Source organism: Mustela lutreola, chromosome 9 (genome assembly GCF_030435805.1).
Source record: "Mustela lutreola isolate mMusLut2 chromosome 9, mMusLut2.pri, whole genome shotgun sequence".
Taxonomy (NCBI): domain Eukaryota; kingdom Metazoa; phylum Chordata; class Mammalia; order Carnivora; family Mustelidae; genus Mustela; species Mustela lutreola.
In genome coordinates, this window is record NC_081298.1 from 123,505,025 (window position 1) to 123,520,226 (window position 15,202).

General features: G+C 52.4%; 1 protein-coding gene across 3 annotated transcripts in view; it reads right to left on the reverse strand.

The window, feature by feature from the left end:
* Positions 1–15,202, reverse strand: part of PLB1 (phospholipase B1) — a 135,947-nt gene that overhangs the window by 78,196 nt on the left and 42,549 nt on the right. For 2 of the 3 annotated variants that reach the window (XM_059188732.1, XM_059188731.1), the window contains 10 exons: positions 14,721–14,761; positions 14,108–14,151; positions 11,124–11,214; positions 10,733–10,784; positions 8,510–8,596; positions 5,716–5,778; positions 4,863–4,942; positions 4,476–4,551; positions 2,908–3,003; positions 2,040–2,096 (listed from right to left, as the gene is read on the reverse strand). In XM_059188732.1, the coding sequence (XP_059044715.1) occupies positions 2,040–2,096; positions 2,908–3,003; positions 4,476–4,551; positions 4,863–4,942; positions 5,716–5,778; positions 8,510–8,596; positions 10,733–10,784; positions 11,124–11,214; positions 14,108–14,151; positions 14,721–14,761 (687 nt within the window). The remainder of the gene's footprint in view (positions 1–2,039; positions 2,097–2,907; positions 3,004–4,475; positions 4,552–4,862; positions 4,943–5,715; positions 5,779–8,509; positions 8,597–10,732; positions 10,785–11,123; positions 11,215–14,107; positions 14,152–14,720; positions 14,762–15,202) is intronic. The other variant, XM_059188733.1, reaches the window with a different exon arrangement.

The following is a 15,202-nucleotide window of genomic DNA, read 5'->3' on the forward strand; positions in this document are numbered from 1 at the left end:
CTAGCTGCTGTGTCCTCTCTGGGAGCCCTGGATGGTCTGCCTTTCCCCCACAAGAAACCCAGCGGACAGACACACGGGGGAAGCCCTCCATCTCCCAGGGCCCGGCGGCAGGGATCTCATGAGCTCTCACTGGGAAATGACTGGAGGTTGGTTGGATGGGTCTGGAGACTGTGGGGGTAACAGCCCACCCAGGAAAGCTGCCTCCTCCTCCTCCTCTGAGCCCTGGGGACACCTACTGTGTCCTAGCCCTTTGGCCTTGAGTGTGAACCTTTCCATTCCCATCTGTGTGCCTGCTCAGGCTGTCCTCATTCTCACCCTCAAGTGGGCCATAGGGCACCATGGTGAATGTGAAGGTCAGAGCTCGCCCTCCGTCACGGCGGTTCATTATATCACTGAGGCCATGGTCACCCATGACGATCGACAGCAAGATGGAGGGCTAGAGGGGAGAAGGAAGTGGAGAGGGGTCGGGGGTGGGAGGGGGAGGGAGAGGAGCCTTTTCCCTGGATCTGCTCTCTCTGGCATTTGAGGGTCTTCATTTGTCCCCAGGGCTCTTGATCCCCATGTTTCCTCTCCCAGCAGACCACCCTCATACCACCTCTTGCTAATGCATTAGCTGTTTCTTTTCTCCATGCTCTTTGTTCCTGAAAGTCCTGGTGCTTGGGGACGCCCACGCTGACCTCATCCAACACATCCTACAAAGCCAATTGGAATCGCATCCCTGTGGGGCTCTCTCGCCCACCGCATTTTTGGGTGCATGGTCTAGCACATCATTGCCCACTGAGTTCAAGTTTACTCTTGTTCTTCTGGGTTGTCTGACCCCTCCAGCCACACCCTGGGTTCAACGAGGGCAGAGGCCATTTGGCTTGTCTTCTGTTATCCTCCTCGGACCCAGCGTAGGGCAGGGCACGTTGTAGGGGCCTTTCCACTGCTTGGAAGAAAGAGGAACATAGAAGGAGGAGGAGAGAGGTTTGGCCGAACTGCAATCAGCCCTTCTATCCCCCCCATTCAGGAGAGAGGACAGAGGGAGGGCAGCCCCTGGAGGAAGGGCCACATTCCTTTTCTCTGACCATCCCAGCAGCAGGGTGGTTTTCTGAGGAAGTAGCCTACCCAAGGGTCAGACCCACGAGAGGGTTCTTGTTCAAAGAAATCAAAAAACGAATCCCTGTCTTCTCCAAGGGGTGGTGTGAACCCATTGCCACGGGCCATCTGGGGACCCTGCCTGTGCCTCTTGTTCCTGACTAACATGTGCTGACTGCTGCTGCCCATGGTTCTCAGCCCAGTGCATTAGCTGAGGAGATGAATTTTTGAACCAAGGAGGAAGAAAACCAAGTTTCTATCACTGGAATTCTAAAAATAGGGCAATCTGAACGGGGGGAAAATGACAAAATCAGGTCTCTGTCCAGTGCCCCAGAAATGTTCGGTTTTGATGTTCTGTCCCATCCACAGACTGATCCCAGCTGGCCCTGGGGGACCCCCATAGTCTGGGGAAAGCCTGTCATAGGTACAGTAAGAAGGGCCCACACGTGGGGAGTCCTCACTGAGGGCCAGGTCAGGGGTCATGATCAGGAGTTTGCAGAAGGAATGCTGAGGACTTATATTCACACAGCTAATGAGGAGGGGAATTAGGACTTGAACCCAGGTCTCCGTCTTTCCAAGTCTGTGCTCATCATGGGGACCGCCCTTGGCCACTAGCCACACGATCGTGGAAATGTTAAGTGAACCTGATCCCCAGTGCCTCACTCCAACTGACATCACCGCAGAGACTTGGAGGAGACACCCTGCCTCTGGGAAGAACAGGAATGCGGTGGCCCCGAGCTGAGATAAGATGAACACCCCCAGGAGATCAGAGTTGGGCTGTCACCGGGTATGGGAAGGGCCCCTGGAGGCCCCGAATTATTGTCCTGGGGTCCTGCGGGCACCCTCAGACCCTCCATCAGAGCAGTGGGCACAGTGGGTGTGGCAGTGGAGGTCTTGCCTCTCTTCCTGTGTGCTAATCCCCCAGCTGGCACAGTGGCCCCCCAGGACCCCTAGTTACTCACCATGCTGTTCCAGAGATTCAAGGCAAGTGTGCTGGGGTCCTGGAGTGATCGCTCCCCCTGAAAGAGAACCAGATGAGAACCCCTGTGCTCCCCTAAGGATGGGGTGACCTGATGTGCACCTTGAAGCTCTCCCTGGCAGAGACAGGGTGGCCTTCACCTGCCCAGATTCTCTTTCAGTCCCAACCCCACCTATAGTGGTGCGTACTTCCAGGACCCTATCTGGGGAAAGGGCTCAGAGATGGGGACCCGCAGGGGGAGGTCAGATGTCTGGCTGCCCTTTGTTGTCGGAAGTCTGTACATACTGAGCAAAACAGAAGGAGTGGGTGACGGGGAGGGGGTGGTCTGAGTGGGGGTGGGGAGGATGGGAGCTAATATTCTTCCTCCTCCTTTCAACCACTATCGGAACATCCTGGGGGTCCTAGAGGGGACACCAGGACTCCAACAGGATTGGAGCCTGAAGGGAGGGACCATCCCAGATGCCCAGTGCTACATCCTCTGAGAGAACCTGGGGAGCATATGGGGCATATGGGGAGCACCAAAGTGTTCGTGGGTCTGGGCAGCCCCGGTGGGGCAAGAGGCATTCGCCCAGTGACTAGAGGGGTGAACGGGGGCAATCCAAGCACTGTCCCTCCCAGGGAGAGAGAGGCTCTACCTTTGGGCTGCTGTGCGTCTAGGAGCCCATGTCCTGGGGCTACTACCCAAGCCTGTGGGGGACAGTGTCAAGAAAGTATAAGAGAGTCACACAGCCCTTCTCTCCCAACACTGCCTGTGCTGGGCTTGCGGAAGCCCTGCCGGGCTGGGGCTCCTGTGGAGGGGACGGTGATGGGGGGAGGCTTGGTCTCCGCTCCTCGCGGCAGCCCTCACTCACCGAAGGGGGGGTCTCGTAGATGGCAGGCTGGAAAACCACCACGAAGAACTCCTGCTTGTTGTACTTGCTGGTGGCCAGGAGACGGTCCCAGCTCTCCTGAAGAAGGGAGCGGGGAGGTGGGCACCCAGAGCCTGAGCAAGACCCAGTCCACCCCAACCTCTGACCAGGGAGCTCCGAGCGGGCCCGAGGCCCAGATCACCGATCTGCGCTGTTCAGAATTAAACGCTATTTGGGCGCTCCCCCTCGTCTCCCATATTGGGACCCTCTGATGAACTAAACCAGGTTTTCATTTTCCTCTGAAGCCCCAGCAACAGGTAATACACGAGATGGACCTGAAATATATTCTTTGGGAGCTCGAGAAGTACACGCCGGGCTGGCTCGTGCTAGGGCCCCGTGCTCTCCTCCAGGGCTGGGTTCTGTCGAGGGGGTTGCTAGTTGCCACTCCAAAGATGTCATTTCCAGATAAAGAAGATGGGGTTTATATACATGCAATGGAATACTATGCAGCCATCAAAAAACCCCTGAAATCTTGCCATTTGCAAGGACGTGGATGGAACTAGAGGGTATTATGCTGAGCAAAATACGTCGATCAGAGAAAGACAATTATCATGGGACCTCTCTGATATGAAGAATTTGAGAGGCAGGGCGGGGGTGGGGGTGCCCATGGAGGGAAGGGAGGGAAAAAATGAAACAAGATGAGACCGGGGAGGGAGACAAACCATAAGAGACTCTTAATCTCAGAAAACAAACTGAGGGTTGCGGGGGGGCAGGGGATGGGAGGGGGGAAGGGGGGGTCAGGAGAGGGTGGTTGGGTTATGGACATTGGGGAGGGTATGTGCTATGGTGAGTGCTGTGAAGTGTGTAAGCCTGACGATTCACAGACCTGTACCCCTGGGGCTAATAATACATTATATGTTAATTTTTTAAAAAAAGAAAGTGCAAATATGTATGTGTTTATGTATAAAAAACAAACAAACAAACAAAAACCAAACATGTCATTTCCCAAGTGAGAAGAGCCATAAGCAGCCTCATGTAGGACTTGCTTCTTAAACCAAAACCATCCTGGTAGCACAGGTCAGGAGGAACCTGTGCTGTGAGCTGTTTGCTGACAGGGATGATGGTGTCCACTGAGCCCTCCATGCTCCCTTGAATCCTTTCTCTAAGCTAGAATGGCTCACCTTCCAGAATCCTGACTTGGTCAGGGGCCGCAGTCTGGGAAGCAAGCCCCACCTGGGCAAACCAGCTCACCAGCCACCGCTGCATGATACAGGCGGTGAGAAGGACCGAAAGCATTTCCGAATGAATCTGCAGAGGTCTTGATCTTTGACTTTAGGTACCACCACCCACCCCCACCCCCACCAGTCCCCACCTCACACAAGGGAACACCAGAGCACTGCTAGGAAGAGAACGCAGAAGAGCTCTCTTTGGTCCCTGACTCTCAGTGCTGGGTTCAGTGGAAGAAGTCGGACATTAAGAAGCTTGCTCCCTCCTTGTTCCTGCCATCACTGTTCTCCTCCAGGACCACCTGCCGCTGGGGAACCACAGCCAGCCTCCCAGGGAGGGCTCACCTGATAGGACCATTGTGTCACCATCTTGGAAAGCTTCAAGGTCTCCCCTGAGTCTCTACAGGGCTCTGCCGCAGGACTGCCGGTGAAAACAAACGAGAAATGAGAGCGTGGGTGCCGTGTTGGCCATTCAGGCTGCCTGAATGAGGCAGGACGAATGGGGCAGGGGAAGGACGGGGCCAGGGGCAGGGGGGACATCCTGGGGGTTGCTTAAGGAGTGTGGAAGGAGAAGTTGGAAGTCTTAGAGGTGCCGGAGAAGGAAGGAGGCACACGTTGGAGGAAAATAAAGGGTAGGGTCACCCCCACAGGACGGATGCCTGTGTCCCACACTGCGGCTGACACACAGCCATCAATGAACAGATGCTGGTTTCATGTCACCTCCCTTTTTACCTGAGCTGAGTCCCTTGGTCCCCGTGAGAGACCAGCAGAATCTCAGAGAGATCCACCAGGTTCACAAATGCTTTGGGGACCTAGGAGGGGACGAGGGAAATGATGAGCACTGGCAAGGTCACCACGGCTGCCCAGGGGCTTCTCTGGAACCCTGGGTTGGAGACTCTTTGGTGTCTGATCAAACATGTTGGGGGTACTTTCCTTGGTTAAAAACATCCTCTGGGAGGCATTTGGTTGGGGTCTGTCCAAAGCTGCAGGCAGGGCCAGCTCTGCCATTCAAGAAAGGCTTCATTCGCCACCCATCCCAGGAGCACACCCAGCGAGCCTCAACATGGGAGCAAGACGTTGGTGGTGGAGGGACTAATTTGAAAAGCTGCCTCCCCGGGGAGCAAAGGGTGTGGGGGGAGGTCCCTTTGTTCTCAGAACTGCAGAGCTTATAAAGGTCACTTTACAAAAGGAACAGTCTTGGGCTGTCCCTGCCCTAGACTTAGAGGCCTCAGGAAAGAGGAGGGTCACTGAGACCCCCGGGAGGAACTGTGCTCTGTCCCTTCTTTTTCCCCAGAAGTCTGGCTCAGAAATATTTGATTATCAAGAGCTCTATACCCGACCGGTTTTCCTTAAAAGGTGAGAAGATGGGCTCCTCCACAGCCTCTGCTTTTCCCCTGGGTCTTGGCTTCCCTCCCGGGTCCATTTTCCCTATCTCAGTAGAGGCCACTTGGGAATAAAGTGGCACGTGGCCCATCAACCCTCGGAAGGGCAGTTTCCTCGTCCCCGGCCCAAGATGTCCACGCGGAACGGCAGCTCAGGGCCTGCATCAGGGCCTGTGGGCACCGGGCCGGGCTGCATGTCTCACCTCCTGGTGCAGGTAGTCCAGAGCCCCAGCTAGAGTGTCCAGGCGTCCCTCCACATGCCTCTGCTTGGGGAGGAGAAACGGGCTGAGCACAGGGGGGCCGGGCACGTAGGGGCGAGGATGAGCAGGCTCCGGCCGGCCTGTCCCTTTCTCTCCCCACCCCTATCCTATCAAAGTCCTTAAATCCAGGAGGTCCAAAGGGTTCCCCCTTTGGACCTGATTTTCTTCAGAGAAAAGTGATTCCATTAGGCTTTGGAGGTGAGTCTGGACCCAGATTTTTGTCCATTCTCTGACATCCCCAACCCATTATTCACTAAGGAAAAACCAGACTCTCCCAATGGGAAGTTTCAGGCCAGGGAAGGGCAAACCAAGGTCAGGGCCATTCTAAAGCTCACAAGGAGGGAGGGGGCCCCAGACTACACCCAAAGGCTGATGGAATCACTTTTCTCTGAAGAAAATCAGGGCCAAAGAAGGAACAAATTTACCCCTGGACTTAAGAACCCAGCTGGGTCTCAAAACTTGTACATGGGACCCTTTTATCAGAGCCCCCCGCCCCTGCCCCTGCAGCCACAAGGGCCCCCCAGGGAGAAAAGAGCTCAGGGAAAAAATCCTAGCCAGCCCCTGTTTCTGAGTATTTAAAAACACCTCCTACCCCTCCAATTCTTTGTTGGTCACGAAAATAAATAAACAAAGGAGAGGACTTCAAAAATCACCATAGTTTACCTTTTCAGGGTAAAAAAAAAAAAAAAAAGAAGAAGAAAGAAAGAAACTAATAATAAATTAATAAATTCTACAACAAGGCAAACTCCTAAGCAGCCTGCAAACCAGCTGTCGCCTGAGGCATCTTGGTTCAGACAGGAAGACATGGGGGGCCGAGTTCCCTCTCTGTCTCCTGGGGGGACACAGGCAGGCACTCTGGAGACAGCTGTCAATCACTAGGGCTGGAGGAGCCCTGAAGGGCAGCTCCCACTCCCGCCTCCCTGCTTTGAGGCAAAGGTGTCCTGTCAAGGCCCTTCAGCCTGCTCTGTTGCCACAGCCAGCAAGATTTTGTCTGCTCCCTGCAGGCTAAGTGAGCGTCTCCCTGAACATGACATGGAGCAGTGCACTTTCCATTCGGAGAAGTCTTGGGAGCTCTGCCTAGAAAGGTCCTTGCTGCCCATCTTTTCCACACTCGGGACCTCCGTCTTTCCTAGGGACCCTGGGGCATCCCTGCCTGGTTTGACCCTGACGGCAAGCCCTGCTGTAGAAACTCCTTAGTCGAGGTGGTGGCAAAAGGATATTTTAGCTTGGACTTGAATGTTTCCGTTTTTTTAAAGGCAGAAGAATGTGTGCAGTGTTTGTTCAACTAAAAATAAAAGTGAATAGTGCGTAACGGATGTGTACACATGGAAATGCACTGCGTAGGCAAGAAGGCTTAAAGGTACACACACATGAAAGAACTCCAGAATCCGTGTCATAGGGAGGCTTGAGTGCAAGGAATGTGTGTTTATCTTTAAGGAGTCATGAATGAGTGGAAGCACCAACGAATGCCTTCAAACATTTAAAACAAATCAAACAAATGCTAGCATACACAAACTCAGTGTAAATAGAACAGCCTGCATGTAGGAAGAGAGGAAGGATCTGTGCATGACAAGGTGACGGACGGACGGACAGATGGATGGATGAGTGGATATGCAGAGGAATGCAGCAATGCCTAGATGCTCATTGGAGCACTTCAATGTGTGGATGTATAAATGCATGAATAAATATTGGTGTACATAATGACCAGAGCAGAGAATAAACAGGGCATGGGAATTACACTTGGTGCTGAAGAAAACAGGGAATAAAGCAGAAAAATAAGGCTTCAAGATCTATATGCTACAAACCCAGGAGATCTGCAGGAATACTGTTCCACCAAAGCTGGTCAGGGAAGGTGGGCCTCCATCAGCATCCTCCCGGGGCCCAACATCAGTAATGGAAGGGGTTGATGGTGGGCCAGGAGTCAGTGGGAGCACGGGGAATTTGGAGGAAGGCTAGAGCAGGTATTGTGGGACAGAGGTCGCAGGAAGGAGGACAGCTACTCAAGAAACCCCACCTATGCCTGGGCCATTGGCCCGGTGGCGTCCCTGGGGGGTGGCTGATTGCACAGTGGGAAGGGAGTTGGTCTGCCACAAGGGACTTATGTGCCTAAGGCTTCAGTTCCTGAGGAGGAGTCTGTGTGCCATTGATGTCACCAGAGCCTGGGTATCTAAGCCACCCCTTATACTTTCAACTGATCCTAATTGGGACTACTCTCCAGTAAAGACTTAACTCACAGATAGTCACCTACATAAATATAAAGCATAGTCACACATTTCATGTCCTGTTCCCAGGCATGCCAAAGAGCCTGGAAGTTACAGTCTACCTACATAAACACCAGCTCTCCCTTATCACCAGAGGCCATGGGCCAACAGGCCACAAGAGCACACATATTCTGTTTTATTTCCCAAATTCAGTGCTAACATACAGTCAGAGCCACAAGAAGCAAATGATTTTTAACTGATTTGCCTGAGTCACAGACTGAACATTGACTCGAGCCACTCTACACCTCGATTTCCTGTTCCTGATACGAAGGGCGGTATGTTAAAAACATTCTTCCTGAATATGGCTCCTTGAGCCCTTCGATACCAATACCCACTCATTATCTGTCTGTTTGCCCATGTTCTGAAATAGCTACCATCAGACCCAGCCTGACAGGTGTAGACCAGGTGGGCTTTGGGCCAGTCCACTGCCTTCATGCCTACACCGGCCAACCTCTGCCTCCCGGCCTGCGGTTCACCTGTTGGGTGGAGGGATAGAGGTGATCCCGGCTTGAGTTACTGAAAAACACGTTGATGAGCTTCCAGTCATTTTGAAAGTCAAGTTGCTGAAAAAAAGGGCAAGAACATAAAAAGACAGAGTGATGAGACCTGGCATTAGAAGAACTGTTTTCTTTTCAAGTTGTTCAATTTTTTTTTTAAAGATTTTATTTATTTATCCGACAGAAATCACAAGTAGTCAGAGAGGCAGACAGAGAGGGTGGGGGAAGCAGGCTCCCCGCCAAGCAGAGAGACCGATGTGAGGCTGGATCTCAGGACCCTGAGACCATGACCCGAGCCGAAGGCAGAGAGGCTTTAACCTACTGAGCCACCCAGGCGCCCCACAAGTTGTTCAATTTTATGACCCACACCTATACAATCATATTTATGATTTTGTTTCAAAAGAAGTACATGACAGGAATCTAAAGTTGTATAACTTCCCTAGAAGGCAATTTGGCAAAATGTACCAAAACTAATTTTTAAGGGCATACCCCTTGATCTAATAATTCTATTTCCTGACATGTATTTTAAGAAAACAAGAATATAGGGAGAGATTTAGTTGCAATGATGAAGCCTTGTTTCTAAGTGTGAAAAACTGTAAACAACATAAATGTCTAAATTAGGGGATTGCTGTATAAATTGTGGAAAACTTGTAAGATGTAGCTGTTAAAAAGATGCTAGAGGGGCACCTGGGTGGCTCAATGGGTTAAGCCTCTGCCTTTTGCCCAGGTCATGATCTCAGGGTCCTGGGATCAAGCCCCGAATTGGGCTCTCTGCTCACTGGGGAGCCTGCTTCCTCCTCCTTCTGCCTGCCTCTCTGCCGACTTGTGATTTCTCTTTCTCTGTCAAATAAATAAATAAAATCTTTAAAAAAAAAAAAAAGGATGCTAGAAAATGTATTTATTGTCATGGGAAATGTTACACAGAGAAAAAGCAGGTTATAAAAAGTATCTACATCTAGTAACATGCCTGTTTAATAAAACACATACAGATATATGCAGATATATGTGCTTAGAAAAAACATGGAAGGGAATATACACCAATTTGTTCCCAGTTACAATCTCTGAGTATCAGGTTGAAGGATGGCTTTAATATTCCTTTTGCTTATATGTGTTTTCTGGTTTTTCTCTAATGAACATGTATTATTTGCAGAACAAATAAAACTTCATTTTGTTTTTTAAGAGGCAACAGAGTGCACACTCGAGGAACCTTGGAGTATGGCTCAGGCACTTTAGATTTTAACTCTAACTAGCTGTGTGGACTTGGGCAGGTCCCAGGACTTCTTGGGATTTCAGTCTCTTCATCTGTAAAATTACAGGATTGGGTTTAGGCTCGCCCAGCCATTCTCCAGAAGGTTATGACTATTCTGGAAGTTCTGGAATTCTCCCAGTAAAAGGATGCATATCTCCTGTACCTGTCACTGTTCCTGTAGCTTTAATCCCTGAACTCTGTGATGAATGTACAGCTGGCTGAGACGGCATCTTCCCCTGGTTCTAGGGGTCTAGACTCAGGGCCTAGTGATAGCCAGCTGGATAGCTAAGGCTTGCCTTGATTTGGTCCTTGCCCATAAGGAGGGTACAAAAGATCAGAGGGCGCTTATTATAAACTCATATGAGTTACCCAGTAAAGAGTGTCTGAACTGCTAGGAGAGCAGACCCCAGCCTGTCCGTTACATGACTTCCACCCAAGAACTAAAACGAATATAGTAATAACAGCAATCATCACCCCCAATGGCTTTGACAATGACAGGCTTTCACTGAGTAACGCGTCTGTGCCGGACACATCTGAGACCCCACTGAATCCTTCCTAAGCCTGTGCTGCAGACTCTGTAATTTTACCCATTTCATAAATGGGGAAACTGAGGCTTGGAGGAGTTAAGGGCCTCACCCAACATCACACAACTAACATGTGGAGACTTCAGGATTCACACTCAAACCATACCGGCTGGCATCCAAGCTCTCAACTATCTCCCAAGTGCAAAGTCACTTTTATGTGCTGACATTAGGCAGCACTGCATTGTGAACATAAGGAGTGGCCCTTGGTTTTAATGGACCCCAGAGACTCGCCATGGGAAGGGCATCTTTGTGGTGGGGGTGGTGGGGGGTGGCCCAGCTGCACTGCTTGCTGGGTTCAGCAGGGTGTCCCCCTGCTCTCCACCTTGAGCAGCCATGGGCAGCCCCTACCTCAGTGAGACGGGTCCTCACCTGGTTCTCCTTCATGCTCCTCACCAATTCCTTTGCCTGTATCCGCCAGTCTCTGCACAGAGGGAGAGCAGAGAAAAATCAGGTGGCTAGAACATCTCCGAGGGCCAGAAGCTTGCTCCGGCCACTGCAGGTGCAGGTCTCAGAGCCTGAGGCCACATGGCTCCGCCCCCCCACCCCACCCCCTTCTGCAGGGCAGACATTGACCTGATTTTTAAAACGAGGCCCATCGGGCATGATGGACCAGAGATCCATGCCAGAGACACATTTGGACTTTGATTTAATGCAGACCTTTCTTTCTCTTTGCCTTTGCCCACAGCTGCCCCGCCACCCGCCCAGGTGCCTGAGACAGGCAGGAGAACATGGCCCAGAAAATGCCAGAAATGAGACTTACGTGACACCAATATGGGGTACCGCTTTCTTCCCAGAGGTGCACAGAGGCCTCAGAACGGAGGGGTTGAAATATCTGATGATGTCTGAAAGGACTGAAGAGAGAGCTAGCTTTGAGGCTGTGGCCCAGCCGGCTGGAGGGAACCCATAAAGGCGGACTCCCGTGGGCTGAGCCGTGAGGGTGGCTGCCACGATTCCAAAGCACGCCCTTCACAGCCACCATCGGCTGCGGGGTCAGCCTCCGAGTGCGCCCCTGGAAGTGAATGGAACTAAAAGCTAGCATCAGTGCTAAGGGCCTTCCATGTGTGAAGGGGAAACTGAGTCTGGGAGAAGCCAAGCAAGCTACTCAAGGTCGCAGAGTAAACAGAAGCTGCTGGGATTGGAACCAGAGCTTTCAATCACCAAGCTTTTCGCTGTCGTGCGCTGTCGTGCGCCATCGACTCGTTAGGGAAAGTGTGCTGGGACAGGGACCCGGGGAAGCTTGCCTCTCAGTCCGCCCTTCCTCCTCCTGTGAGTGACAGCAGGGCAGGAAAGCTCCCGGGAACACACGTCCCAGAGCTGACAGCCAGAGGACCGCTAAAAATAGCGCTGTCAGGAGCAGTTCAGTCGTGCCTTGCTCCCCAGAGAGGAGAGGGCAGAGCCTGGAGACTATCATGGGAAGGAGACAAGTCCCTGCACCCTGGCCCTCGCTACTGCCCCTGTGCAGGTGCACCTGGGCCTGGGGGTGGGGGTGGAATGGGACTGGCCCTGTGCCAGCAGCAGGTGGTGCGGTGGTGGCAGAGCCGGGCAGGGAGTCAGGAGACCAGTCTCTTGGCTTGGTCCGCTTGGGCGGCCACCTAGGTCATGGGTGACTCGGGCTTCACCCTCAATCCCAGCTAATGAACTTCCTTCTTTAAGTCCTGGAGACTTGAAGGAGGAGCCCCTTCCCACATGTGGGGACAAAACAGGAAGCTCAGGGGCCAGCTGCAGACGATGCGGCCAGTGTGTGCTCCTGCGGGTGAGGGGGCGGCTGGGGATGGAGGACGCCTTCCTCCCTCCCCGCAGGAGAGTCTGTGAGAGCGAACGGTCAAATTTGATATCTGGTGCTTGGTGTTTGAAAGAGCCTTCCAGCGGAGACACACTTGCCCTGTATTGCTGCTTTGTGATCAGATGAGACCGTGGAGCTTTTCACACAGATCCTTCTGTCATTTTGCTTTAAGTCTGCTGTGAGCCTTGTCTGTCCTTGCCACCTCTCTCTTGCTTTCCAGTGGGGTCAGAACAAAAGGCCCAGGCTGTGGGCACTGCACCATATACTGATCCTGTAACCCTGGGAACGTCTGTGTACCCGCCTGAGACTCAGTTTCCCCATCTGCAAAATGGCCATGTGGGAGAGGACATGGCTAGATTTGAAGAACTCGGAGCTTTGGGGATTAAAGGACAGGTGGGCTGAGCCAGATGTAGTTGGGGCCGAGCCCAGCATACCACTGCACTGGCCTGGGTGTCTCTGGAGCTCCTTCCCCTCGGCAGACCCGCTGCTCCTCGGCTGACTCGACCGCCACACTGAAGTGAACTCCTGGGTCTGGCACTCTGCTCCCCCCCACTTTCCCTGTGCAGTAGGGGGGCTGGATCCACCAGTAGCTATAGGACAGTTCTGCCTCTGGGGACATTCAGGTGCAAAATCTGCCCTCGCCGCCCTGCCTTCCATGGCAGCTCTGGCCGGTGGGACTCCTGGGCACTCTGTGCCGAATGAAGGGCAGTAGGGACTTGCTACCACGTGGGGAAGTGACCAAACAGTGGTGACAAGTTGAGAAATCGGGCAAAGCAGCAGCTTTTATTTATGCTTCAGAGTCGAACCTACATTCCATCTTCCTAAACCCCCCAAATACACCAGTATATCTTTTTATTTTTATTTTATTTTTTTGCCATGTAAAGGTAAACATGGCCAAACTGAAGCAGAGCTGTGACAATCACTAAGTCAGCAGAGGACTCCTCTTTTGGAATGTTTTGACCTCCTGCAAGGGGACCCGCCTGCCACTGGTCCCCAGTATCCCCTCAGCTGTCAATCAGATCCTGGAGGGCTGGACACCTGGCCTCAAGCTTCCCTGCTGGAGGGTGGCAGTTTAAAGGACGGGTAGTATCTTATGCCTCCCTGTCCTTTGCAGAGAACCTAGTAATTCCCAGGCTCTTGGAGAAAGTCGCTGGCTGGATTGACAGGGCCCTATCTACCTTACTTGTCACTGTGCCCGCTGGGGTATCAACTCCAGAGGCTTCCCGCTCTAATTAGGAAGTGAAAGGTGCTTTCCTCATTCTTGCCTAGTGAGCAGCAAGCAGAGGCGACTAACATCCCGCGAGGCTAATTCGGCTGGCATGAGGGACTTGGGGGCTTCCGAATGACTTAATAAAGTCGTAAGGGGCCTCAGAGAGTAAATGCTAACAACCAGGCCACCGATTGCATATTTATAAGCACATGCATATGTAAAAAGGATCATCTCTGGGTAGTGGGATTGCAGTTAATTTTTATGTTCTTCTTTTCATTTCCCGGAACCTGATTGATGTGTTCATTCTAAAAGTAAGGGAGGTATTGTGAAATGAAATTGGACTGAGCACGAGACCTGGGTCTTCTTGGTGCGGGGAGAGGGGAGAGAGAATGGTGGGCGGTTTCCCTCGAGGAAGTGCTACCAGCCCAGCCCTGTGGTCTTGCGGGAGAAGGAGCTTCAGGACTCTGCTGCCCCTGATGTCCCCTCCACCCCAAGGTCCCTTACCCTAATGCCTCCTGGCTTCTTGTCATTCAGATACCCTCGGACACATTTCTTATACCCCCCATCTTCTAGGGCACGTGACTTGTCCTACCCTTGTTCGTTACCGGTCTTCTCAAAAAGCCTCCCTACTTCTCCTCAGGCTCCATGAGGAAGTGGCCGCTAGGGTACTCTGTCTTCACTAACCAAAACGTGGCTGGGTTGGGAGGGATAGGGACAATCTGGAAACTGGCCCGGAAGCCACAGGACTCACCTGTCACCACTTCCATGCACACCTGCTGTGGCCTTTGGTCAGTCCTGCAGGTAGAAGTGCACACACAAGCAACAGATTGTGTTTGTCAACCTTTTCCCTAGATTGGTGCGATCCCATTCATAACAAACTGCGGCTCAGCCTTGCTCTGGTTCTGGATTTATCCTTCCCAGAGCTAGACACACTGCAGATGGCTATGCAGCCCCCAAAATAGGAGGGGGACAGCTTTGTTGGATCTTCCTCTAGTCTGGTCCAAAGCTAGAAGGGGGTGCAGCCCCCGGTGTAGCAGGAGACAAGACCCTGGCCCACCCGTGCCTCCTTCCCCCTGAGCAGAGCAAGGAGACAGGTGGTGGGAAGCAAGAACTTGGTAGTCAGCCCTTCCCATGTTTCCTCCCGGGTCACCCAGAGGACCCAGGGGGATCTGTGGGCAGAAGGGTGTTGGGCTGGCAGGCAGGAGGCTGGATTCTTGTCCTCGTGCGTCCATCTGCTCCGGAGGGCACCTGGAACAAACACCTCCTCCCCGACCCTTCATTTCCCCATCAATGAAGCCAAGGGCTGAGAGCAGATCCTGTGCGAGGCCCCTCTCAGCTTGAGAGTGCAGTGCCAGGGCAATTACCATTTCTGCTTGTCCAGGGTGATGGTTCCTGAGTCTGGAAGCTGGAAAAGATAGAAAAGATGAGAGGGTGAGCGAGGAAAGTGGCTGAGCAGGTGGGAATGTTTTCTTCAGGACGGAAGACAGGGACAGGAGAGCTTGGATTAAAATGCGGCCATGTAGACCGTTGACCTCTCCATGGACGTACGAGGGACTGTTTTGTTGTGTAACCATTCTAATCTAAAATTTCATTTCTTGTTTGTCTCCCCGACTTAGATATAAGTGCCACAAGGCAGGAGTTCGTTGTCTGTTTTGTTTTGGACTGTATTCCTTGGACTGAGGACAGCGCCTGACGCATTCTGAGTATTCAATAAATATTTGTTGGTTAAATATTATTTGAACGAACAAAGTAAGTTTCTGATTCTCCTCCCAGTAAAATGCCGGACAACACACGACACGGTCTGCCCAAGAGGTTCCCTAGCTGGAGAACTGAGGCGGGACCCTGG